The 26,951-nt window shown below is 38.0% G+C and overlaps 1 protein-coding gene across 3 annotated transcripts in view; it reads right to left on the reverse strand.

The window, feature by feature from the left end:
• The window catches only part of FGF12 (fibroblast growth factor 12), a 566,994-nt gene that overhangs the window by 345,849 nt on the left and 194,194 nt on the right, over positions 1–26,951 (reverse strand). Inside the window, exon 1 of one of the 3 annotated variants that reach the window (XM_032631662.1) lies at positions 12,761–13,453. The exons of the other annotated variants lie outside the window; for them this stretch is intronic. Within the exon in view, the coding sequence (XP_032487553.1) occupies positions 12,761–12,851 (91 nt within the window). The 5' untranslated portion in view covers positions 12,852–13,453. Of the gene's footprint in view, positions 1–12,760; positions 13,454–26,951 lie in introns of those variants that run through there. 3 annotated transcript variants of the gene reach the window in all.

Below are 26,951 nucleotides of genomic sequence, written 5' to 3' on the forward strand. Positions count from 1 at the left end.
CCTACCCATGAAGATGTGTTTTTTGCTTGTATCTTCTTTCCCTTGCCATACTACAAATTACTTAAGGCAGGAGTTGATTTATCTCTATATGCCCAATGCCAAGCACATACTAGGAACCCAATTATGTCTAGAATATGTCTGACTGTTAGTGCTCACATGAGCTTTTACTATTTCCTCCTGTCTATGTTGTTATTTTTATTAGAATCTGCTGTCAATTAATGTGATTACTCTACCTAAAAGTAGCTCATTTACTCTTTCTGCCTCACAGACAAAAGTGCCTGTAGGGCTTCCCTGGTGGCGCAGTGGTTGAGAGTCCGCCTGCCGATGCAGGGGACGCGGGTTCGTGCCCCAGTCCGGGAAGATCCCACATGCCGCGGAGTGGCTGGCCCGTGACCCATGGCTGCTGAGCCTGCGCGTCCGGAGTCTGTGCTCCGCAACGGGAGAGGCCACAGCAGTGAGAGGCCCGCATAGCGCAAAAAAAAAAAAAAAGTGCCTGTAGATCCCAGGAATTAAACTCTAATATAGCGTATATTTGCTCCCCATTGACTGAGAACTAAGTGACACAAGCCCTCAACAATAGAAGTTACACTCTGGATAGTGGAATACATTACCACACCCTTTGCAAGACCCTAGTTAGCAGTCATCGGTGAAAGAGTTTAAAGTAAGGTTAAATCAACAAAATGCCGTAACCTCTATCATATTGTCCCACATTACAACACAGACTGAAAAGGTTCCATACCGTTGATGGGAAGAGCATCCTTTTCAAGCAGCATCAAAACAGGGTAGACCAGAAAAATTCATGTACAGCAAGATGTGATAGCTACTGGAAGATATAATTCTTATGCCAAAGAAGCTATAAATTTCATGTTGATAAAACTGGCTTCTGCCATTAACTCCCTCTCCAAGACAATATAAAATGGAGCTTTATTTTATCTCCAATATAGCCTTGTGTCATAAATGCATCCAATATAATAAACTAGTAATAATAAATGTTATACCTCTATTATGCTTTTTAGATTTTGCCAGTTAGCACACACACTATTTCAATTAGATTTCAAACACTGCTTTGATGGATACAAGGATGATTTTATGTTCCTTATACAAGAGATGAGGATCTTGAGGGTCAAAAAGGTTAAAAACACTTGCCTAAGTTCATGAAATGAGTGAATGAAAGAAACATTGCAAATTAGTGTCCAAATTCTGTATACTAAGAGCTAAAAGTCCTGGATTCAAAGATCCAGCCACTTCACACAGATACGGAGTTTTGAGTAACTGTCTCAAGTTTGTTGGGACTGTTTATTCAACTGTCAAATGAAAGTGTGTATTCAATTCCTAAAATTGTTGCTAGGACCTAAATATTACAATTCTACATTTCGAGTCACATGTGCTCTACGCATAATATAATTGGTTCCTCCTTGTGAGAAGATTACAACACAGGCATTATGTTCGCTTCCTAATATCTGTGGTGTGAGGTTGACAACAAGGTTCATTAGAATCACTGAAACCTGGTCATACCAAAAAGCTTCAGGAGGTGAAGAGATCAATCAGAACAAAGCCTTCGATCAGTCCTAATGTCTGCCTTAGAAATATACTTCCATCTTTTGAGGAAGCTGGCTATTTTCAGCTCTGCAGAACCTGCTAAGGAGGCCCAGGTGGCTTGAAAAGTAGGACTGACACAGATCTGAAGTCATCGGACAGTCTCAGCTCCACCTGTTCTTTCATTTATTTTTCCTCTTGAATCTCTAGAGGGATTTGCTTCAGTCTCAAGCACTCACTGTAGTTCCAGCTCAACCAAGAACCACTTCCTCTCAATTCAAAAGGTGGGTTGACAAAGTACACCAATTTACAATTCCCAAGAGAGGGGAGGGGCGGTGTAGCATACAATCAAAGGGAAATAGGGCTGAACATCAGACCATTCTCAGGTGTTTCTGTAGCACCTGAGTGCTGCATCTGATACAATCAAACCAAACACCCAAACACTAAGGCAGATGCTGCAAATTCCTTTGATGCCAGTCCACTGTGTAACAGCCTTAATCAAAAGATGATTGTTTCTTTTATTTTTAAACTTTTTATTTTATATTGGAGTATAGTTGATTAACAACATCATGTTAGTTTCAGGCGTAGAGCAAAGTAATTCAGTTATAAATATACATGTATCTATTTTAAATTCTTTTCCCATTTAGGTTGTTACATAATATTGAGCAGAGTTCCCTGTGCTATACAGTAGGTCTTTGTTGGTTATCCATTGTAAATATAGCAGCTCCCCAAGATGACTGTTTCTTAGTGATTTACTAACCTCTCCAGTTTAGGTGACCTCTCATTCTCAATACCTAATTGCCTCTGACAGGAATCCAAGCCTGGACACAGAGGTTTCTTTTCTAGTTAGCATGGTGCTGGATGTAAAAAAATCAGGGAATATCAGCCAAGCAAGGTTGCTCTTCCTACTATAAGTCAATACACGTTCTCAAATGAACATACAGATAATAAATACTTATACTACGCTTAGTAAGTGTCAGAAAGTATTCCAAGAGATTCAAATATATTAACTCATTTTGCTCCACACCACATCCCAATAAAGTAGGTGCTATTACCATTTTACAAATCAGAAAAGTGAGGCCCTGAGGGGTTAAGAAACTTGTCCAAGGTCACATAATTGGTAAGTCTTAGAGTCAGGTCAAACCCAGGCAACCTGGCTCCACGGTCCACGCTTTCAGCTACAAATATTGATTCCCTCACACCCAGCTTCATGTTTCTGAACTTGATACATTTGTCTTAACAGGGATGAATTTCAAAAACACATAATTGAGTGAAAAAATAAGATGCAGAGAGTTAAGTACAGTTCAAGACCTCATCTATAAATTCTAGAAACACTCAAAACAGTATCATATATGATACATAGTAAATTAAGAAGATCAGTCTTCATGTCTGCCTTAGAAACGTACTTCCATCTTTTGAGGAAGCTGGCTACTTTCAGCTCTACAGAACCTCCCATATGGATGGGAGGGACACACACCAAAGTCATTATAGTTGTTACCCCTGAGGAGGAAGGGATTCTGGAATAGAGCTGGGGATAGTTCTAAGTGATTTTAATTTTATCGGTAGTGTTTGACTTCTTCATTTTAAGAAAATCTGAAATGTATATCGCATAATGTTAATAATTTGCTCATTTTGAGTCTTAGGTATATTAGTGTTTGTTATATTAATCTCTGGCCATTTCTGTATTTTAACCTTAAAAACAAACTATATATATTTTATCTCCTTTTCCTTCTTGTGCCCTCCCAATTCCAATTTCAGTTGAAAAAATAGAATCCAGAGTATTGCATCTTGGAAAACAAAATCATAACGATGATCCATCCAGTGCTAGTTAGCCTAATGTAAACTACAGCTAGAATATTTCCAGCTTGATGAAAACAAATTAACAATCAATCTACTCAACTAGAACTTGAACAGAGCACATGTAAACAATCACAGCAGCAAAGAGTAATTATCAGAGAAGATAACCTAAAAAAATATTAGGGAGAGTTTATCTCTACTACCAACATAGCAGTCCCTTCTAGAATAATGACACACTATACCTAGACACTAGACATCATTGATATCTTAATTAGGATAAGCTGTGCTCAGTTATTATCTCCCTTATCTAAGTATGAGTTACTTTAGAACAGGGTTCATGCAGACCCATTGCTTGGCACATAGTGTGGGTCTCATTAAATGCTGGATGAACAGACATATAAATGAAGTGATGCTCCATAATATCTTTGGTTTAAAAATCCAAAAATATTTAACTCTTCAAGCAATAGGGTAGTGAGGCTGAACATTAAAATTCTTGTAACTGGACAGATGGCACTTTAGGGGGATGTTAGTGATTTGTATTCCCTCAGGTAAAAATTAGAATTTCCCCTTGTCATAGAAACATACTACCTTGTTTTCAGACAGACTACCTTGTCGAGCCTTTCTAATCATACAAATATGTCAATTTCCTAGTCTCTGTCGCTGTAAAGCTGCTCCAACCATTGAAGCAGATGCTTCTATCTGAGATGTTATGTATTTTTTTCAGTAATTTAAATTGGGTATATTTTGAACAGAACCAAGTTCATGCAGAGTTAAAGAATTCTCCCCTGCATTTAGGCTGCCCTATTTGAAAATCACTGTTCATTCTTAGAGGAGCTGTCTTGTTTGTCCCAAGAGTTTCTGAGATGAGACCATGCAGGACTGATGCTCTTTGCAATCTACTTTGAAAGACAGATGATAGAAAGGTGTTAAGGCTACCTGGGCTGACATCTGGTACACCTCATCTGGTACTATTTAAAATGGAATAACCTAAACATTTGGAAATGTGCTGATAACTACCATGATTGCTTTTTCTGGACCAGGAGTGGCCAGACCATGTCCTGTGCTGTGAGTGAGTGTTTCTCCTAAAGCACATGGATGCTTCACTCTCAGCCATCCTGCAATAAGAAAATCAATGAGCCTTGGAAGGGGAATGAGAATTACCTTATTGTTTCTCTGGAACCTGGAGAAGTAGTTCCTAAATGCTGGGGGAAACAAAGAATATCCATTATGCAGAGATAGTCCAGGAGTTACATAGAGATGACCAGGAGGCTCTCCTAAAGAAGGACATGACCCATGGACTTTAGGAGCAGTGATAGTTAATGTCTGCCTTTAGATTTCCATTCTCTGCACTGCTATACACCTCTGCTTTCCTCAAGTATTCAGTAAATTATTCGTAAGACCTACAGTCTGGTTTTCTTTAAAATTGAAAAGAGGGGAGTAACAAAGCTCCCGTATCTCAGTGTTTCAGAGTGAAGAATACTGGCAGACATGTTGAATAACACCAGGTCATGTTTGTGGAACGTGGCAATACCCCTCAGTACTTCCTAGAAATGACCTAGTGAGAGAAACACAACAAAGAATGGAAAAACAGCAATCTACCGAATGATCCTAGCTGCCAGGACTTGAAAATAAACTAAAATGATTTTACTTAGTCCTGAGGAGGTCAGGAATTTTTTCAGTCACACTGATTCTACAGTAATAAAATGTAATGTGACTCTTGGTTGCTTTCTGTTTTGATCTTCTAAATAATCTACCAACACAACAGAGAGTTAAAACTCGAGCAACATGAACTCCTAAGAATAAGGTTCGTGCTACTATGTTTAATTCCAAAAATTCAGTCATCAAAAGTCACTTAAAAGAATATCATCCAATAAGAAAAGATCATTTACTTTCCTTATAAAAAGAGAAATGCAAAGTAAAGCTAAACCAAACTAAGATACAATTTCACCTGTCAAATTGGCGAGATTTGAAAGTTTGGTAATGCCTGGTGTTGCCAATGGTGTAGGTGCATGCAGACTTTCGAGTATAGTGATGAGTAATGGAAATGGCAGGGGTCAGCACACCACAGCCTGTGAGTGAAATCCAGCCTGATGCCTGTTTTTGTACTGCCCATGAGCTAAAAACAGTTTTTACATTTTTAAATAGTTGAGAAAAATCAAAATAATAATGTGTGTCATGTAAAAATTATATAAAATTCAGATTCCATGTCCTTAAATAAAATGTTATTGGAACTAAAAGAAAAAAAAATATCATCCAAATTACCTGTTAGAGCCAAATTACTCTACAATTCCATTTTCTATGGATGAAATAAAATCCAGAATTTTATGGATGAAATAAAATCCAGAATTTTCCTTAATGCTGTGATTATGATAATTATTAGCTTTAAGAAAACAAACTGGACTCTTCACAAATGAAATTGGCTAGATTCAGACTCCTATAGCTTTTTACCAGAACAAAGACCTGTCTTAAACAATAAAGGAAAGTTAAGCATACAGATCAAAATATTAGATATATCCTAAGATTTAGTATGGTGCACATTTTTTTACCTTAAATGAAGAGAAAGACTAAGATGGGATAAATCACACACTAACAGCATGCATTTGGTATTTTATAACACCAGGAGGGATGAAAGGCAAGAAAAAGAAGAGCAGGAAATACTAAATACCAAAGTGCTCAGGCTTTCACAGGCTAAGAACCTTACAGATATTAATGCATTTAATCTTCAGAACAACCCTATAAACTCAGAACTATTGTTAAGCCCCATTTTACATATGACACAGGTAACTAGCCCACAGTCACACACAGCCAGGAAACTATTATACGGTGGTCAAAAGTGTAAGTTACTGGAGAATATATGGATATATCAACACCCTTAAAAATAGTTATGCCTTTGAAAGTTACACACTGTAAGAATAAATTTTTGCTCCCACTTTCCTCATTTACTTTTGGTCCACGAAAGAGGCTCTTTTGCCTTTTCCAACAAATGGGAAGAGAGTTCTGTGCCCTTCCATCCACCCTTCTCACTCCTTTCCAAGGAAGAGGAAAAACTTATCTGATTGGTGAGACTGGGGAGAAAAAATGGGGCCAGTGAAGCTTAGCCTGCTGTGGTCTCTCTCTGTCTCTGTGGATCTGCCTACTCACAGGCTGGACACATTCTTAGCTTCTGGGTAGGCAAAAATAGCTCTGGTCCCAGACCTGTCTTTAGAGGTAAATATGGAATGCAAATCTCTCTGCTCTGCTACTGGGGTTCAGCAGGGGTAAAGGTGGATCTCTTGGCAGGTGGGCCTGCTCTATAGATCCAAACTTCCCTCTAGTGGTTCGCATACATCAAGATTTAGTTTGGTGTTAAATTCAATTTTGACCATTCTCTAATCCAATTGTCCAGCAATCCAGTAAGAAAGCAGATACATTAATAGCTATCTGTTTCACAACTTTATTTTCTCAATTGTTTTGAACTCAGGATTAAGGTAGAAGGTAGAGGGAAGGAGAAGAAAGAAAAGTTATAACTGATTACCATCCCCTAAGCCCACCACACACCAAGATCGCTACACAAAGATATTCGTCAAAAATTCTTTAAAACAAAATTTAAAGGCTTAGAAAAATGGATGTGATCCAACAGTAGGCAGATGACAATTATAGCATAGATATGTGAGGTCATTCTATAATTTAAAGTCATATTTAGAAGAATTTTTGGCAAAATGACATATCTGTTAGTGTTTTTTAACATATATGAGTTTTAAAAAAAGAAAATACAAATGGTTCACCATTTCACACCCAGCTATATCCTGCTTTATATATATAAAGTCAATATGTACAAATCATTAGAAACAATGTAGAAATGCACAAAGCTAAAAAGAACCCTCCTTTTCCACTGTCCCAAAAGTATCTCTCTCCTACTAAGCACTATTAACAGCTTCTTGTAATTCCTCTTAGAAAAAAGTATTTTCCAAATATTTCAATGAGTATCTCTTTCCATATTTAGAATAACTGTTTAAGCGCATAGGAAAAGAAACAAAGCATATAACTTTCATGTGATACCTTTTGTTTTTAAAACTCACACACCAAGAATAAAAGGGATTATATTGAGGTTATGGTTTTATAAGTGACTTTCTTATTCTACAGAGATTTTACATTTTCAAAGTTTCCTGCTATGAACAGAAAACTGCATAATCTAAAATATATACCACTAGTTTTTTAAATTAAAAAGGGAACACATTTTCATTAAAATTCAAATAATATAGAAATATGTTAAGCAGAAAGTAAGTCTCTGCCATCAAACTCCCTAAAGGTAACTGCCATTAACAATTTTGAACACATTTAACCAAAGACACAGAGATACACACATACACACACACACTTGCATAAGTGCACAGATATTTTAAATAGATATAGATACATTTATAAATTTAAAATTTTTCAGGAGAAAATAAACTTACATAGACATATGAATCTTCACCTGGATAAGGCTTGGTCCCCTAATCTGTATTATATAACTATAAAGAAAAATGTTATCCTGCCTAACTTGTAGTGAAGTTTGGAAGCCAAGGGCCAAAAGTAGTGACAGATATTCTTTACTTTCCATACTGTGGCAGTTTAAGAAAATGCACCACCAATCTTTCACTCTGTTTCTCACCATTTCCAGGCCATCCCCTTGTACCAGGCTGGCACAGAACATTACTGCCTGGAATTCCTGTTCTCAATTAATCTGGCTCCGGTCTTTGGGTGGCTGGAACCACAGGCACATTCACTATCCCCAGTCCGTGAGCTACTTACAGAGTGCTAAAATGGGCTGGGGGTAAGTGGTTCATCACTGTCATTTTGAGAATGGCTTCATAAAGACTTTATCTATGCCTATCTATACCCACAAGTTCCTCAGTGCCAAGGTCAGACACTGAGCCAACATGGTGATTCACTGATTCTCAAGTTCCTCCAAGTTAAGCAAATAATTAGTGCCTTAGAGCATGATCCAGCTAGCAACAACCCCCCTCCCCTCAAAAAAAGAGATTCATTTTGTGCCACTAAGTTTTATTTAAAGACCATGCAATCGAATCCCAGCTGGCTTCATTGAAGCAGCAACGTGGGCAATCAGTGACACCAACTGCAATGCTATCGTTTCTATAAACAGTAATGAGTGGAGAGGGTAGGACGGTACTAGAAGCTTATGTATAAACAAGAAAGATCATTTCAGCAAGAGAGATTGTCTTGGCAGATTCACAGTATCTTTCTGATATTCACCCTAGGAAATGCAAATACCCTGCAACACTCACTGGCATTAGAAATAATATTCGGACATGGCATTCATAACATTGTGCCATGAAAATAACACAGCATAAAGGTAGCAATTTCATACACTAAATTGTACAAAGGAAAGCTTCATTGTTTCAAGATATTCCATGGAAATTGAGAGAACAGATCTAAAAGTACTCCCTGGATGTCTCTTTCTGACTCCAATACCAGAGAATAAAACTTGCACCCTTCTTAGAAGCTGATGTGTTATATCTGGCTGTGAACAAATGGACTTAGGTTGAAGGAGGGGCAGAGGAGAGGTATAACAGATAACTAGGCAGGATATCTGAGTACGAGCAATGCTGGGTAGGCTTTAATGAGTTGTAGGCTAATTCTTTGTAAAACATTGCTTTTTTATATCTATGTCTTATTCAAACACATTCTTCTGGTAAAATAGACAGAGATACTATTCCTTTTCATGAGAGCCCCCATCTGCCTCACCCAGCACTACCTTTTGAATTCCTAAATGCTTTTTCAAGCTCAGGGAGATAAACACAAATTCCAGGCAGAATTAATTATCCCTTTTTTGAGATGATTCTTACCATAGACCATTAACTCAGGTAAGAGATTGTTAAACTGAAATAAATGGAGGCTCCCAGGTACTCGACTTTTGGCATGTATCATATCCTGCCTAGTATGGTACCTCTTGCTTGTCCATACCTCTCCCTGCTGGGCCTCCTGTGCCTAACACAGAGCCTAGCAACAATCGGTCCACAAAGAGTGTTTGCTAAATTGAAAAATGGCAACCCCTGAAGCCAGAGACATGTTTCTTTAACTTTCTATCCTAAGATGGATAAAGACAGGAAGAAGGGAGGGGTGCCAGCTGTGGAGGGCTATTTGGCATGACAAACATACCCTAGGCTTCTGGAAAAGTCTGCCTTCCCTCCTCTCTTTTGCTTTACTTAACCCAGAGCCAAGCAAATGGATTGCTGGTCCATGACCCAGATGGAGCATTCAGCCCAATCCCTTCACCATAAACTACTGCCCTGGTTTTCTTCACAGGCACACAGCTCTTAGTTTATAAGCTGAGAGAAAAACAATTTTATTTGCGTTTTCTTTTGTCTGGCAAAACTGCAGCAGAGATGAGAGTTGCCACATTTGCACTGTTTTTCAGGTAATATAGCTAGCTCTTTCTTTCCAGGAACTTGGGGGTATCAAAATGTAGTTTCTACATTGCAAGGTAAGTAGAAAGGAGCACCTGAGTCCTTAAGGGTCTTTCAGTTAAACTACCACTTTGAAAGAATAATCTCAAATATCAGTGGAGCTTCATTGTATCTTTGGGGGAATGATAAATACCATTTAAGAAGCAATGTACCCACTAGTTTCAGGACAGGCACTAACTTACTTGATGACAAAAACGCATACTTTGGTATGCTAAACTAATTATTCAAAGATTAGGAAAGGAAACCAATACGTCAATTCATTATATACTACAGATGATATCATAGAGAAATTAAAGTGTTTGACTAGAAAGAACCTTAAACAGAGCCCAATAATCTTCCATTAAATTTTATTATGTTAAACTGTACTGCCTTACTATATCAATCAGGATAGGCTAGATAACAAATAACCTTAAAAATCTGTTACTCACAAAAAGAAGTTTTAACTTTTCATTTGTGCTAAATGCTCATCATGGGTCACATAGTAAAGCCCTATTACTACAGATACTCAGGGACACAGACAGATGGAGTAACCACTACCTTGAACATCATCAGAAGGTCACAGCAGAAGGTGAAGTGTGCTCTGGCTATTAAACCTTCCACATGGAAGTGAGGCATGTCACTTCTGCTCATGTTTCGTTTGTTAATGCAAGTCATGGCCATATGTAAGTTCAAGGGAATTCGAGAATGCTATCCTGCAAAATGCCCAAGAGGAGAACCCAAAATACTAAGTGAAGAGTAGTAATGCCTACACATTTGCATATAGTAGGCACTTAGCAAATTGCTTTTGTTAAGTATTGCAAGACAAATGAACTAATAGTAAGCACTAACTTTTTGAATTTTCTGACATTAACACTGAAAATGTTACATAAAACAACAAAAATCCTTTTGAAAATGAAAGCTAAAAGGAAGTGATCATTTTGTATATTTTATGATTCTTATTCGTTTTAGCCATTGAAGCACTACTCAAATAGTGAAGAATATTAGGCTTATGACATAAAAACCCACTCAAAAGGAACCTTCATCTTCACAACTTGTGACTATACCATTTTAAAAGAATTCCCCTAGAGTGATAGTTCCCTAAAATAACCAACCACCCCACTAAATAACAATGCGTATATAAAGCGCAACAGTTTTCATAGGATCACATGTTAAATCTAGGATCCAGTAAGAAACAGGGAACAGCCTAGAGCTATCATTAGTTCCACTTTTTTTTCAGATGAAAATACTGAGTTTGAAAGATTGTTAGCGATTTTATTGAGACTGCTTTATAGCTAGGTCTTCTGATTCTAAGTCCCATGACTTTGCAACAACCTATGCTTCTCCCTCACACATATTACCACTTCTGTTTGGATCTGTTAATATTTGAGAGACTGACTCTGTATGTAAATTAACATGTTATCTATTTTTACAAGAGGTCGTTATCACACACCATACATACTTTCAAATTTTTCACATCTAGGAAACATATATCCAAGTTATAATCTATTCATGTTTTACTTAATGTAGACAAGGAAAAACAAATAATATTAACATACATCTCTGCTGGCTTCCTGAAATATGTATTTTCAAAACATAAAACTTCAACATCAGGCATGTTAGTTTAGAATATAGTTATTTGATATATTTCAGCCCTTACAAATATGCTGGCAAAAGATAATGTCTAAATAATCTGAACTGAACAAAAGTAGAAATATGAGATCTCATTGCTGATTTCATTTCAAAAGTGTATATTCTCATATTTCACATGTAGTTAAATTAACTAATTAGTTCTTTTACAATGGTTTTATTTTTCATTTAGAGCGGTAAGTAAGCAGAAAGTCAAAGTTTTAGAAGGGATGAATGAAATCTATATATATTCTAATCTTTCCAAATATAATCTTCATAGCTCCCGCACAGACTGAAAATAGGTACTTAACCAAATGAATCAGATCCCCCAGAATAACATATGAAGTTATAAACCTGAAGCCTATTATAATATTGTTAAATTTTTGAACATTACAGTTATTTGGAATTTATGTACCAAAAAATTATTTTACAAAGAGACATTTGTTTAGACATAATAAGGGTGCCTTTCCTCTCTCCTCACACCCCACCCCCATTTTGTAAACAGAAACCCAAAGACACAAAAACTGGATTAGCACTTGCAAGATTACTGGACAAAACCACCTTAAAGAGAACTTACACCTGAAGAAAGAGAGAGATGGACAATGGAAAGTGTGGTGAAACAGTTCGCCTCATCCTCAAGGCTTCAGCAGAGAAGTATCACACTTACTTGGTTGTACTTCTTTTTTGAATTAAAATTTGTAATCGTTTTTCTCAATATCGCAGGTCATTAAAAGGGTCTGATTTTCTTTCTTTCCCTCCCTGAGCTTTTCCTGAGGGACCTAGTCGGTTAAACCCAGGCCTAATTGGGACTCTTCTGTTTCAGCATCAGTTCAGAAATTTCTTGATCTCCAGGGCAAAAGGCACTGACTGACGATGACCAGATGTCTACTTTCCAGACAAAGCAAGAAAAATAAAAGATACCTGCCTGGCCAGCCACCTGTTTAAAAGTCCCCTCTCCTGTCGAACGCACGAGCAACTTCTCAAGAGAAGACTTTGAGCAACTCCAAGTCGCACGCCGCCCTCGCAGGTCACAAGGAGACAGCCGCGAGGAAGTGCGAAAGCAGGTCACTGTAAGCACCCCTCGGAAAGAGACCCGCGGGTTCCAGCTCAGGCGCTAGGCGACAGCGAAAGCGTTCTATAAAATACGGATGACTTCAGGGATTTAAGAGAGAAAAAAAAAAAAAAAATCCAAAGACAGAACCGGCGACGGGGCCATTATCTTGCCCCAGTAAGGAAACGCCTTCCTTCCATCACTTACAGCGCTGATTAAGGGCGGGGGGGGGGGGGGGGGGGGGGGGGCGCAGAGAGGGGATGAGGAGGAGGGAAGGGGGGGCATCTGCAGGTTTAGGGCTAAGGAAGGAACATTTTCTCACCACTTAGGCTGTTGCTGGACCTCAGGCTCCTTCCACAGAGACACTGCAGCATATGCACTCCTTTCTTCAAAGAAAGCTCAAGAATCTTCATGGAGAAGCGCGTGTGTGGGGATGGTCAACCCCCCGCCCACCTCCGCTAATTGTCCAACCAAAAGGCGGCCTGTCTTGGGAAGCCGGATCCCGAATCCATGGTCCGTGCGTCCCGGGCGGAGAGCGGTTCGCACCTTGGCGGGGCCGGAGCCGGGGCCAGGGCAGGAGCACAGCGGACGCGGGGCCAGGGCCGGGGCCGGGCAGGGAGTAGGAACGGCCGCCCGGCTGGGGACAGCCCTTGGGGGAGCGGGAGGCGCGGCCACACCCCAGCGGGCTCGACCGTGACACTTTGGGACTTCCCGAAGGAGGCGGCGGGGCTGCGGGCTGGAGGGTGAGCGCACCGGCTGCGCGGAGGACGTCACCGTAGGTTGCTGCCCCTTTCCAGGTGCGGGCGCAGGGAGGGAAGAAAGCGGTGTCCCCGGGGTCCCTGGCCTTCTGGCCTGGGGGCTCGGGACACCCCCTCAGTTTCTGTTCTCCGCGTCGGGCGGTGAGCCCCGGCCGCCCGCCCGCCTCTGTGCCCCCGCCGTGCGGGGCTGCGGGGCGCAGAAAGGAGCTCCCGGGCCGGAAGGCAGCGCTCCCGCGGGCTGCGCGCGGGCCAAGGGCGACTCCGGCGTGGGAATCCGGCAGAAAGGAAGCGCCCGCAGGAAGGGCTGGACCCTGGAGGCTGCCGAGCGTCAGAAGCGACTCCGGGGAACTGGGGGGTGGGGCTGGGGAGGCGGGGATGTGAAATAAAGAAAGCTCTTGGATTCAGGCGCGGAGAGCGAAGGGGTCTCTAGGCATGGGCCGGGCGCTGAGGTGGGGGTCTGGACACCTGGATATTCTGATCCGGGCTCTGTGACCTTGGGTAAGTTACATACCACCCTGGGCGTCACTTTCTCTCTCCGTAAATCAGGGCGGGGAAGAGGGTGCAGAATAGAGAACTGGCAGCTGCTTGTTTGTCCCCGTGCCTCCCAGACTCCTGGAAAAGCTTAGCACAAGTGCCACGGGAAGGCAGGTGCAGGTGGAGTAAGGCAGGCCAGAAGGGACGGCCAGAGTTACAGGAGACAGATGAGGCGGGAACTCTTAAAACAACAGCGGTATTTAACTTTTTTTTTAACATCTTTATTGGAGTATAATTGCTTTACAATGGTGTATTAGTTTCTGCTTTATAACAAGGTGAATCAGTTATACATATACATATGTTCCCATATCTCTTCCCTCTTGCGTCTCCCTCCCTCCCACCCTCCCTATCCCACCCCTCTAGGTGGTCACAAAGCACCGAGCTGATCTCCCCAAGCTATGCAGCTGCTTCCCACTAGCTATCGATTTTACGTTTGGTACTGTATATATGTCCATGCCACTCTCATTTTGTCACAGCTTACCCTTCCCCCTCCCCATATCCTCAAGTCCATTCTCTAGTAGGTCTCTGTCTTTATTCCCATCTTGCCCCTAGGTTCTTCATGAACTTTTTTTTTTCTTATTCTTAGATTCCATGTATATGTGTTAGCATACAGTATTTCTTTTTCTCCTTCTGACTTACTTCACTCTGTATGACAGGCTCTAGGTCAATCCACCTCACTACAAATAACTCAATTTCGTTTCTTTATATGGCTGAGTAATATTCCATTGTATATATGTGCCACATCTTCTTTATCCATTCATCTGTTGATGGACACTTAGGTTGCTTCCATATCCTGGCTATTGTAAATAGAGCTGCAATGAACATTTTGGTACATGACTCTTTTTGAATTATGGTTTTCTCAGGGTATATGCCCAGTAGTGGGATTGCTGGGTCGTATGGTAGTTCTATTTTTAGTTTTTTAAGGAACCTCCATACTGTTCTCCATAGTGGCTGTACCTATTCACACTCCCACCAGCAGTGCAAGAGTGTTCCCTTTTCTCCACACCCTCTCCAGCATTTATTATTTCTAGATTTTTTCATGATGGCCATTCTGACTAGTGTGAGATGATATCTCATTGTAGTTTTGATTTGCATTTCTCTGATGATTAATGATGTTGAGCATTCTTTCATGTGTTTGTTGGCAATCTGTATATCTTCTTTAGAGAAATGTCTATTTAGGTCTTCTGTCCATTTTTGGATTGGGTTGTTTGTTTTGATATTGAGCTGCTTGTAAATTTTGGAGATTAATCCTTTGTCAGTTGCTTCATTTGCAAATATTTTCTCCCATTCTGAGGGTTGTCTTTTGGTCTTGTTTATGGTTTCCTTTGCTGTACAAAAGCTTTTAAGTTTCATTAAGTAACATTTGTTTATTTTTGTTTTTATTTCCATTTCTCTAGGAGGTGGGTCAAAAAGGATCTTGCTGTGATTTATGTCATAGAGTGTGACTCTACTACCCAAAGCAATCTACAGATTTAACACAATCCCTATCAAACTACCACTGGCATTTTTCACAGAATTAGAACAAAAAATTTCACAATTTGTATGGAAACACAAAAGACCCCGAATAGCCAAAGCAATCTTGAGAACAAAAAATGGAGCTGGAGGAATCAGGCTCCCTGACTTCAGACTATATTACAAAGCTACAGTAATCAAGGCAGTATGGTACTGGCACAAAAACAGAAATATAGATCAATGGAACAGGATAGAAAGCCCAGAGATAAACCCACGCACATATGGTCACCTTATCTTTGATAAAGGAGGCAAGAATACACAGTGGAGAAAAGACAGCCTCTTCAATAAGTGGTGCTGGGAAAACTGGACAGGCACATATAAAAGTATGAAATTAGAACACTCGCTAACACCATACACAAAAATAAGCTCAAAATGGATTAAAGACCTAAATGTAAGGCCAGACACTGTCAAACTCTTAGAGGAAAACATAGGCAGTATTTAACTTTGATGCGATATTCTGTTAGGCTCTGTCTCTGCCAACTGGCCCCAAAGATGACTAGGGAGCTTCCCTTTGGGTCCAAAGATCTCAATTTTTTTTTTTTTCCATCATCCTTTGCCTTTCTCTTTTTCTTTTTTCTTTTCTTTTCTTCCTCCCTCCCTCCCTCCCCTTCCTTTCCTTTCCTTTCCCTTCCCCTCCCCTCCCCTCCCTTCCCCTCCTCCCCTTCCCTCCCCTCCACTCTCCTCTCCCTTCCTTCCTTCCTTCCTTCCTTCTCAGAGGCCATCATTGACCTTTTGGAAGAAGTCTTATGAGTGATACATACAAAGAATGCTGGCATTGGGATCGGACTCCACCCTATCAGGAATTTCAGGGCAAGAAGGGTCCTTAGAGGACACAGCAATACAGCAAGTAGTTAAAAGCACAGACACCAACAACAGGCAGCCACAGTGAAAATTCCTACTAGCTGTGTGACCTTGAACAAATCACTTAACCTCTTTGTGCCTCAGTTTCCCTATCTCTTAAGAGTTAATAATAACATCTACCTTCTATACCCCTTGTTGAGTGTTTAAAAAAAAGAAACTTGATAGAAAATAAGTGCTATAATAGTGTTAGCAATTATTATTCCTTAGTCCTCAACCTGTAGGGTTTTCCATCACTCCCACCTTCCCATGAATGCCAGCGTCCATTTCAGGCAAGGTCATTTGGGGTGGTTCCACGACTCAAGAAGATATGTGCAGACCTTCCTTCCAGTCGCCCCTTAGTCCCCTTGTTCAGTGTGATCACCAAAGCTCTGTGGGCTCCACAGTCCTTGAAGAACTTGCTAAAGCCACCACACTGTCATCACTGGAGAGGTTCTGAGGCTCCAGGTCAAGCTGGGCCATGGCCTTTGTCTTTCTGGTCTCTGCAGGAATTAGTGAGAAACTTGGCTCATCTGGGGATTCTACCCATAGAAATTCCCCACGGAGAGGGAGATAATTAGCAAAAGGAAAACATCTAAAAATAGTCTTTCCTTCTGCAGCAGAGACAGAAAGCTTTCCGGTAGAGCTCTCCTGCTCTGGAACCCAATGCCTAGAGCTGTTTTGTACTTTGAGAGAAAAGCTATTCCTTGAAACGTAGCAAAGGAATAGGATGAGGCCCCTATCAAGGCACTTGGGCAGAGCAAGCAAATCCACATGTGATTTAAAACACACATGACTTCTAGAGCATCAATTCTCATATTCACAACAAGCCTTTCTGCCTACCTGGCAAGACTGTTGCAAGGATTCAATGAGGTGAAACGTGTGAAAGAGCTTTGAAGATTTTAATTATCTACACAAGATAGGGTGCTCTTATCAACTGCCCTGGGTTCTAGGTGCACGTTAATGGTCTAACATAGTGGCTCTTTTATTTGATTATAGTTCTGTCTCCTTAACAGAACTATAAATTCTTTTTTTTTTTTTTGAGAACTGTAAATTCTTAGAAAACAGGGCAGGAAAGCCAACTCTGTCACAAATAATACTTAAATGTCCTGCTGTCTTGTTTAAGCAGCTGTCACAGTGATTCTTATGGCCAGGTATATTCATCGCAAAGAAAGTGGATCATCATAGTACTTGGAAAACAAACTGGGGGATCACATTTACAGATATTTTTTGTTATTGAACTCTCAGATGAGTTCAGATTACACCAAAGTGAGCACATAACATTTAAATTCAAAATATTTTCTTACTATAAATTATGGATATTTGATTGAAGTAGGTATAAAGGGGAATTGATCAACTGAATTGTATTACTTAGAGTTAGTTTTAAAAAAATAAAGATTTTTGCCCTTATCAGACTTTCATGTACATGCTTGTTAAAACAACTCCTAAGGTGACATCCAGCTTCACAGTCAGGTATGTAGATATGTAGTCTTCCTTAAGTTTCTTGGGCAGAACATAAGGAGACTGCATTTTTACAAGTACCATAACATCCAAAAGCAAGACAAAACAAGCAAATAGTAATAGCCAGGTGCACAACGGATGGTAGGAAAAGAGCATATTTTAGTTTAATCAAAACTTGGAAATTTTCTGCTTTCTGTGTGTTATTCCATAAGCCAAAATGAAATTTTTACTGGCAATTATATTTTTAAATTTTAAATTGAAGATATATAATGACCAAATTTTAAATTATCTGTCTCTAATTAAAATTTCATAAGTTAGGTATTCTTTCTGTTTTCCTATTGACCTTGGACCAACTCTAGCAAGTGACTCGCCAGTGTAATTTCAAAATGAAATCATTTATCACTTTCTGAGAGGGATTGGGAAATCTGGTACATAATGATAGGTGAACTTATTTAAGTTCTTAGTATCTAAATTTTTCATTTTATAAAGAGTTATTTACTCACAGATGGTATAAATTAATAATTGTATGAGGGAGTTCTGAGATTTTTAAGTGGCAATTTATTTCTGTTCTTATTAAACATAGTAATCTGTTGACTGTTGGCATCAGCTCTTCAATTAATGTATGTATCTGTTTGGAAGCCTATATTGAATCAGTAATAGCATACTCAAGAGTATTGCCAGGCCCGAAAACTTTTAATGAGTACATTAATGTCAAAATGTCTATCAAAAGGAAAGCAACTTTATTTCACAAAGAAACCAAACCAACATATAAACTGAAAGATGAAAACCAGTCTAATAGCTAACACAGTATCTTTGTTCTATGTTATTTGTCTAGTCCACCGACTGCCAGGATAAAAACCAGGTCTGTATCTCATGTCTTTAGAAATACCCTCAAATCCAATTTTTATAGGCTACTATCAGAGACTGAATGTTTATATCTCCCTAAAATTCATATATTCAAATTCTAACCCCTAAGGTATTGGGAAGTGGCATCTTCGGGAAGCTTCAACCTCATGAATGGGATTGGTGCCCTTATAAAAGAGACCCCAGAGAGCTCTCTCTCCCCTTTCACCATGTGAAGTCACAGGGAGAAGATGGCCATCTATGAGCCAGGAAGCAAGCCCTCACCAGACACTGGATCTGCTAGTGCCTTGATCTTGGACTTCCCAGACTCTAGAACTGTGAGAAACAAATGTTGGTTGTTTAGGCCACCTAATCTAAGGCACTTTTTGTTATAGCAGCCTCAACAGACAAAGAAAGCAAGAAAATCAATCTTATCAGATGTGATAAAAACAGTCACTGGCAGCAAACTTATTTATTAATGACATATATGGTCCAAATAAGTTAAAATCACTTTAAACTATTTTCAGAAAAGCAATGCATGAGGTTTTTTTATTGTTATCTTATTCCTCTTGTTCCTTTTTTATTTGTTGTTCTTCTATTTATTCTTCTCTAAACTTTTTATTTTGAAATAAATTGAGACTTACAGACAAGTTGCAAAAAATAGAGTTCATATATACTCTTCACCCAACTTCTCTTACTATTAACAACTCACATAACCAGTGTATAGTTATCAAAACCAGAAAATTTATACTGGAACCATGCTATCAAATAAACTACAAACTTTATTGAATATTTACCAGTTTTTTTCCCCCAATGCCCTTTTCCTATTCCAGGATCCAACTAGGATCCACCCTGCACTTAGTTGTGTGTCCTTAGTGTCCTTCAGTGTATGGCAGTCCCCCAGTCTCTTCTTGTCTTTCAGGACTTTGTCTTTGAAACTTCTGATAAATATTGATCAAATATTTTGTGGAATGTCTTTCAATTTGGGCTTGTCTGATGCTTTCTAATGATTAGTCGACAGTTATTCATTTTCAGCAAGAATGCCACAGAAGTGATGTATCCTTTTCGGTAGGATCTTATCAAGAGCTACATGATGTCAACTAGTGTTATTAACATCAATCACTTGGTTAAGGTAGTGTCTGCTAGGTTTCTGTACTGTCAAGTTATATTTTACTTTCATTTATGGTTGATAAATATCTTGAAGAAGAAACTCTGAGGCTATGCTAATATCCTGTTTCTCCTTCAACTTTCATCCACTGATGTTAGCATCCATTGGTGGAACTTGCTTGCAGTAATTATTATTGTGCTGTTTCCCTAATAGTAACTTTGTATTTTCCTAATTATTTCTATTGTAATGGGAATTCTTCTGCAAGAGCTGTAAATTCTCCCCCACTTATTTATTTATTCAAGTATTTATTTGTATCAGTATGGCCTCAGGAATGTTTATTCTATGCATTATAATCCAATACTATCATTTATTTTGTGTTTCAAATTGTTTCAACTTTAGCCTTCAGGAGATCCTTTTGGTTGGCTCTGGTGTTTTTTTATGAGCAGTTCCTTAATTTTCTAGCATCACAAGATATTCCAAGTTTACCTTTTATTTTCCAGCCCTAGCTCTGGAATCAACTCATTCTCAAATGAGTCTAATACTTTTTATTGGAAAATAGTATTTAGGAACTCAGATCGGGGTGCTAGTGTGCCCATTGTTACTGGGGTGTCATTGATCCTAGGTTCTCTCAGTGGAGAAAGCTATGAAATATATGCATATATACAAACCCACACATACACATCCATCATATTTATTTCTGTTGATAAATATATATTTCTCCCTATACAGATATCTATATGTAGAAATATCTATGTGTAGATATATCCATACATAAATAAATAATAGATATCTATACATGATAAGTATAGATATAGCTATAGATGGTTAATACCTATGATTCCAATCCAACATCACAATTTCCATTTTAGTCTTTGCCCTTTCCTTATTTGTAACTTCTTTTTCCAACAGTGAAAAATATTTTTTTATTTATAATATATTCACTTATTCATTCAATCCTAGTATGTACTTAAAGTAGTTACAGAATTCCTAACCAACACTCTTGTGAGAAACAGATTTATTACTAGAGTACAGTATTGATGCACATTTGTTTTTGTCTTTAGCCTTATACAGTCAAAATATTATTATCGACTTTGTTTTTGATAGATTTTTCTTTTCTTCTCCATTCTCTTCAGTGTGGTTTAGTTATTCATTTGTAATCCAGTTAGGTTCCTTTGTTATTATTTATCTTCCATATTGGTTGATTTTAATTATTTAATTACTTTATTATTATTTGAATATGTAAAACATGGTATGTTTTTGTATGGTTCTAAGAGTGAAAGCTACAAAAAAGTATACTCCAATAAGTTTTACACTCTCATCCTCCTGTCCTATTCCCATTTCCCCTTCCTTCCCCTCCTTTTCCAACAACCCCTTATAGGTAACTGGTCTCTTTTTAATTTCTGATTTATCTTCCATAGGTTTCTTTTGCACAAAATAGCACACACTCTGCTATGTAGTGGCATTTAGGTTATTTTCAATATTTTGCAATTGCAATTAATACTGCGATAAATAACTTGTGTAGTATTTTCATATTGCTGGAAATGTATCTTCAGGATAGATCCTAGAAATGAGAACGCTGAGTCAAAAAGTAAGTATACAGGTAGTTTTGTTAGCTCTTGCCAAATTTCTCTTCAAAAGCTTGGGTGACTAGGTCAGCCCCTCCCACCAGTGCACTGCAGCAGTAGCCATGGCCCTGCCAGGATAGGAGGGCTGATGCAGCTCATGTAGGAGACACCCCTTGAGAATATGACTCTGGTGGCCAGGCAGGATTGTGCTTCTGAGCTCTACAGGACATCTCCTACATAAGGCCACACCTTCAAGAATGTGAGAGGTAGCTGACTTACCTGATACATGGAAGAGGTAAGCACAGAGAACTAGGCAAAATGAGGAGACAGAGGAATATGTTCCTATTGTATTGAAAGAATAAGACAAAACTTCAGAGAAAGAACTAAATGAAGATAAGCAATCTAACTGATAGAATTCAAAGTAATGGTCATAAAAATGCCCACCAAACTCAGGAGAATACTGGATAAACACAGTGAGAACTTCAACAAAATATAAGAAAGTACCAAACAGAAGTTATAATTGAACAGAAAAATACACTAGTGGGTCCAATAGCTGATTGGATGAGGTAGAAGAACAAATAAGCATGCTGGAAGACAAAGCAATAGAACTCACCTAGAGAGAGAGAAAAATGAAAAAGAATTTTAAAAAGTAAAAATACCTTCAGGGACCTTTGTGACATCATCAAGCAGAATAACATTCACATTATATGGGTCCCAGAAGGAGAAGAGAGATAAAAAGGCCCAGAAAATTTATTTGAAGATATAATGGCTGAAAACTTTCTTCATCTGGGGAAGGAAACAGAAAGCTAGGTCCAGGAAGCCCAGAGAGTTTCATTAAGATGAACCCAAAGAGACACACACCAAGAGACATTATAATTAAAAGGGTAAAAGTTAAGAATAAAGAGAGAATCCTTAAAAGCAGCAAGAGAAAAATTTGTTATGTACAAGGGAAGCCCCATAAGGCTATCAGGAGATTTTTCAGCAGAAACTTTACAGGCCAGAAGGAAGCAGTATAACATATTCAAAATGCTGAAAGGAAAAAAACTTCAAACCAAGAATTCTCTACCCCAAAAGATTAATATTCAGAATTGAAGGAATTAAGAGTTTCCCAGATATGCAAAACTAAAGGAGTTCATCACCACTAAACCAGCCCTATAAGAAATGATAAAGGAACTTCTTTAATCTGAAAAGAAATTATGCTAATTAATATTTGATAATTAATAATATGAAAATAAAAATCTCACTGGAAAAGGTAAATATGTAATAAAGATAGTGGATCAGTGATGTATAAAGCAGGCATGAAGGTTAAAAGACAAAAGTAGTAGAATTAACTAAAAATATAAAAATTAGTTAAGGGTTGCATAAAATAAAAAGATACAAAATGCGTCCTCAAAAGTATAAAATGGGAGTGAGGGCAGTGAATTAAAAGATAAAGCTTTGAAATGTGTTCAAATTTAAGTTGCTACCAACTTAACACAGACTGCTGTTTACAAAGGACAGTATATGTAAGCCTAACAGTAACAACAAGGAAAAAACTTATAGTAAATACACAAAAGAAAATGAGAAAGAAATCTCAACATAACACTGCAGGAAACCACTAAAACACAAGGGAAGAGAAGAGGAAAGGAACTACAAAAACAGCCAGAAAACAATTAACAAAATGGCTATCAGTACACACTTATCAATAATAACTTTAAATGTTAATGGATTAATTCATCAATCAAAAGACAGACAGTGGCTGAATGGATAAACAAGACCTATCTGTATGTTGCCTATAAGAGACTCCCTATAGAAGTAAGGGCACACACAAACTGAAAGTGAAGGGGTGGAAAGAGATATTCCATGCAAATGGAAATGAAAAGAAAACTGGAGTAGCTATACTCATATCAGACAAAATAGACTTTAGAACAAAGACTGTAAAAAAAGACAAAGAAGGACATTGCATAATGATATATGGGGTCAATACAACAAGATAATATAACATTTATAAATATAGATGCACCCACTATAGGAGCACCAAAATATAGAAAGCAGACATTAATAAAATTAAAAGAAGAAACTGAAAACAATACAATAATAGTGAGGAAATCTAACAGCCTACTTTTCATATTAGGTCATGAAACAAGTCTCAATAAATTCAAGAAGACTGAAATCCTATCAAGCACCTTCTAGGAACACAATGATATTAAACTAGAGATCAATAACAGGGAAAAAACACAATTATGTGGAGAGTAAACAACATGCTACACAGAAACCAATGGGTCATCAAAGAAATCAAAGGAGAAACCAAAAAGTACCTAGAGACAAATGAAAACAAAAATAAAACATACCCAGATCTTTCATACGCAGCAAAATTGGTTCTAAGAGGAAAGTTCATAGCAATACAGGCCTACCTCAAGAAACAAGAAAAATCACAAATAAACAATCTAACTTTACACCTAAAGTAACTTGAAAAAGAGGACAAACAAAGCACAAGATCAGTAGCAGTAGGGAAATAATAAAGATCAGAGTGAAAGTCAATGAACTAGAGACAAAAAAGAAGGAAAGGAAGGAAGGAAGGCAGGAAGAAAGGTCAATGAAACTAACTGGTTCTTTGAAAAGATAAAATCAACAAGCTTTAGCTTGACTAATCAAGAAAAAAAGAGATCAGGCTCAAATAAATAAAATCAGAAATGAAAGAGAAGTTACAACTGATACCACAGAAATGCAAAGGATCATAAGGCACTACTACTAACTGTTATACACCAACAAATTGGACAACCAAGAAGAAATGGATAAATTCCTAGAAACATACAATCTTCTAACACTGAATCATGAAGAAACAGAAAATCAAATAGATCAATTACTAATCAAGGGATTAAAAGAGTAATCAAAAATCTCCCAACAAACAAAAGCCCAAGGCCAGATAGATGGCTTCACTGGTGAATTCTATAAAATAGTCAAAGAAGATTTAACACCTATCCTTCTCAAACTCTTCCAAAAAAATTGAAGATGAGAGAAGACTTCCAAACACATTTTACAAAGCCATCATTATCCCGATACCAAAACCAGACAAGGACACCACACACACAAAAATAATTAAAGGCCAATATCCTTCTTGAACATAGAAGCAAAAATCCTCAGTGAAATATTACCAAACAGAATTCCAACAATACATTAAAAGGATCATACATCGTGATCAACTGGATTTATTTTGGGGATGCAAGAATGATTCAACATCCACAAATCAACCAATGTGATATACCACATTCATAAAATGAAGAAAAAAATCATACAGTCACTTCAATAGATGGAGAAAAAGCACTTGACAAAATTCATCATCCATTTATGATAACAGCTCTCAACAAAGTGGGTATATGTTGAGGCATGTACCTCAACAATAAGAAGGCCATATATGACAAACCCACAGCTAACATCATACTCAACAGTGAAAAGCTGAAAGATTTTCCTCGAAGATCAGGACAAGGATGCCCATTCTTGCCACTTTTATTTAACGTAGTATCAGAAGCCCTAGTCACAGAAGTTGGGCAAGAAAAAGAAATAAAACAGATCCAAATTGGAAGGGAAGAAGTAAAACTGTCATTATTTGCAAATGACATGATACTATATAGAGAAAACCCTAAGGACTTCACCAAGGGCATTAGAACTAATAAATTAATTCAGTAAAGTTGCAGAATATAAAATCCATATACAAAATATTGTGGCATTTCTATACATTGATAACAAACAATCAGAAGTTAAGAAAACAATCTCATTTACAATCATCAAAAAGAATAAAATACCTAGGAATAAATTTAACCAAGGAGGTAAAAGATTTGTGCACTGGAAACTATAAGACACACTGATGAAAGAAACTGAAGATGATGCAAATAAATGGAAAGCTATTCTGTGCTCATGGACTGGAAGATTTAATATTGTTACAATGTCCACACTACCCAAAACAATCTACAGATTCAATGAAATCCTTATCAAAATTCTAATGACATATTTCACAGAACTAGAAAAAATAATTCTAAAATATGTATGAAACCACAAACAACCAAAATAGCCAAACAATCTTGAGAAAGAAGAACAAAGCTGGAGGTATCAGGCTCCCTGATTTCAAACCATACTACAAAGCTATAGTAATCAAAACAGAATGGTACATAAAGACAGACACACAGATCAACAGAATAGAATTGAGAGCTCTGAAATATATCCACAAGTACATGAACAATTAATTTATAACAAAGGAGAAAAGAACATACAATGGAGAAAGGACAGCCTCTTCAATAAATGACATTGGGAAAACTGGAGAGCCATATGCAATAGAATGAAACTACACCACTATCTTATACCATACCCAAAAATTAACTCAAAATGGATTGAAGACTTGAATATAAGACCTGAATATAAAACCATAATATTCCTAGAAGAAAACACAGGTGATAACTTCACTGGCATTGTGGCCTTAATGATGTTTTTGTGGATCTGACTCCAAAGCCAATGGAAACAAAAGCAGAAATAAACAAATGGGATTATATGAAACGAAAAAGCTTTGCACAGCAAAGGAAACTATAATCAAAATGAAAAGGCAACCTACCAAATGGGAGAAGGTATTTGCAAATCACATATCCAATAAAGGATTAATATCTAAACTATATAGAGCTCATACAACTCAACAACAAAGAAACAAACAACCCAATTTAAAAATGGGCAGAGGAGCTGAACAGACATTTTTCCAAAGAAGATGTACAAATGGCCAAAAGGCACATGAAAAGATGTTCAACATCACTAATTATTAGGGAAATGCAAGTCAAAACCACAATGAGGTATCATCTCACACCTGTTAGAATGGCTATCTTTGAAAAGACGAGAAATAAATGTTGGAGAGTATGTAAAGAAAAGTGAAACCTCGCTCCTGGGTAATTATCCAAAGAGCATGAAAACACCAATTTGAAAGGATACATGCATCCCTATGTTCGTTGGCAGCATTATTTATAACATCCAGGATATGGAAACAACCTAAAAGTCCAGCAATGAATGAATAGGTAAAGAAGATGGCATTGAAATTAAATTAAACTATATTAAATTAAAATTTTAAAAAAATTGAGATAGGAGTTCAAAACAAGGTCAGTGTCATTGGAAAAAGGGAGTAAAGTTTCAAGATATCTTTTAACCCATTCACTCATTTATGCACCCTCCCCACAATTATTTAGAAACTAAAACTAACTTCTTACCCTAAAAAGCTAGCAAAAGAAGAGAGGTGTTTAAACCAGAAGTAAAACACAGCTTTGCCACACTGGTAGTACTGCAGATTTTAGTGAAGGCACAAGGAAGTGAGTGGTTCATTCTATCTTTGAGGGTGGGAAGTAAGCTGTTAGAAAAAGCTTCATATAGATTAAGAAACTTGAGGTGAACTGAAGGAGATATCTCTCACTTAAATATTGAATGCCCAATGCTTAATAAATGTTACCACCTTACTTTCTAGCCACACTTAATTGGTACTGCCTCCATTAAGAATAAATCCTGCTTCTGAAAAACCCAGCAACCAGAATTCAGACCTTATATTTACCCCCAGTTCTGTCCCATGTTCACCATAGGTATATCTTATTGTACCAGACTCAAAAACACGCATGGTATACTGTTGTTACTTTTACATTACTTTCTGATCAAACCTGCTGAGGTGAGGTTAATAAATACGACATCTATGCCTGTCCTCCAACCTCCCCAGCCAGACCCCAATCTTCAAATAAATAATACATCGGGATTTGCTGCTACCATTGGACATTTTCCATTCTCTTCTAGTAGCACTTTAACAAGTTGTTTTGAATAAATGCAGACCTTTTCATCTATAGCTATACAAATAAAGTTGATAAGGATAGAAACCTGTGAAAATGATTGTCAGAGCAAAGC

Source organism: Phocoena sinus, chromosome 4 (genome assembly GCF_008692025.1).
Source record: "Phocoena sinus isolate mPhoSin1 chromosome 4, mPhoSin1.pri, whole genome shotgun sequence".
NCBI lineage: Eukaryota > Metazoa > Chordata > Mammalia > Artiodactyla > Phocoenidae > Phocoena > Phocoena sinus.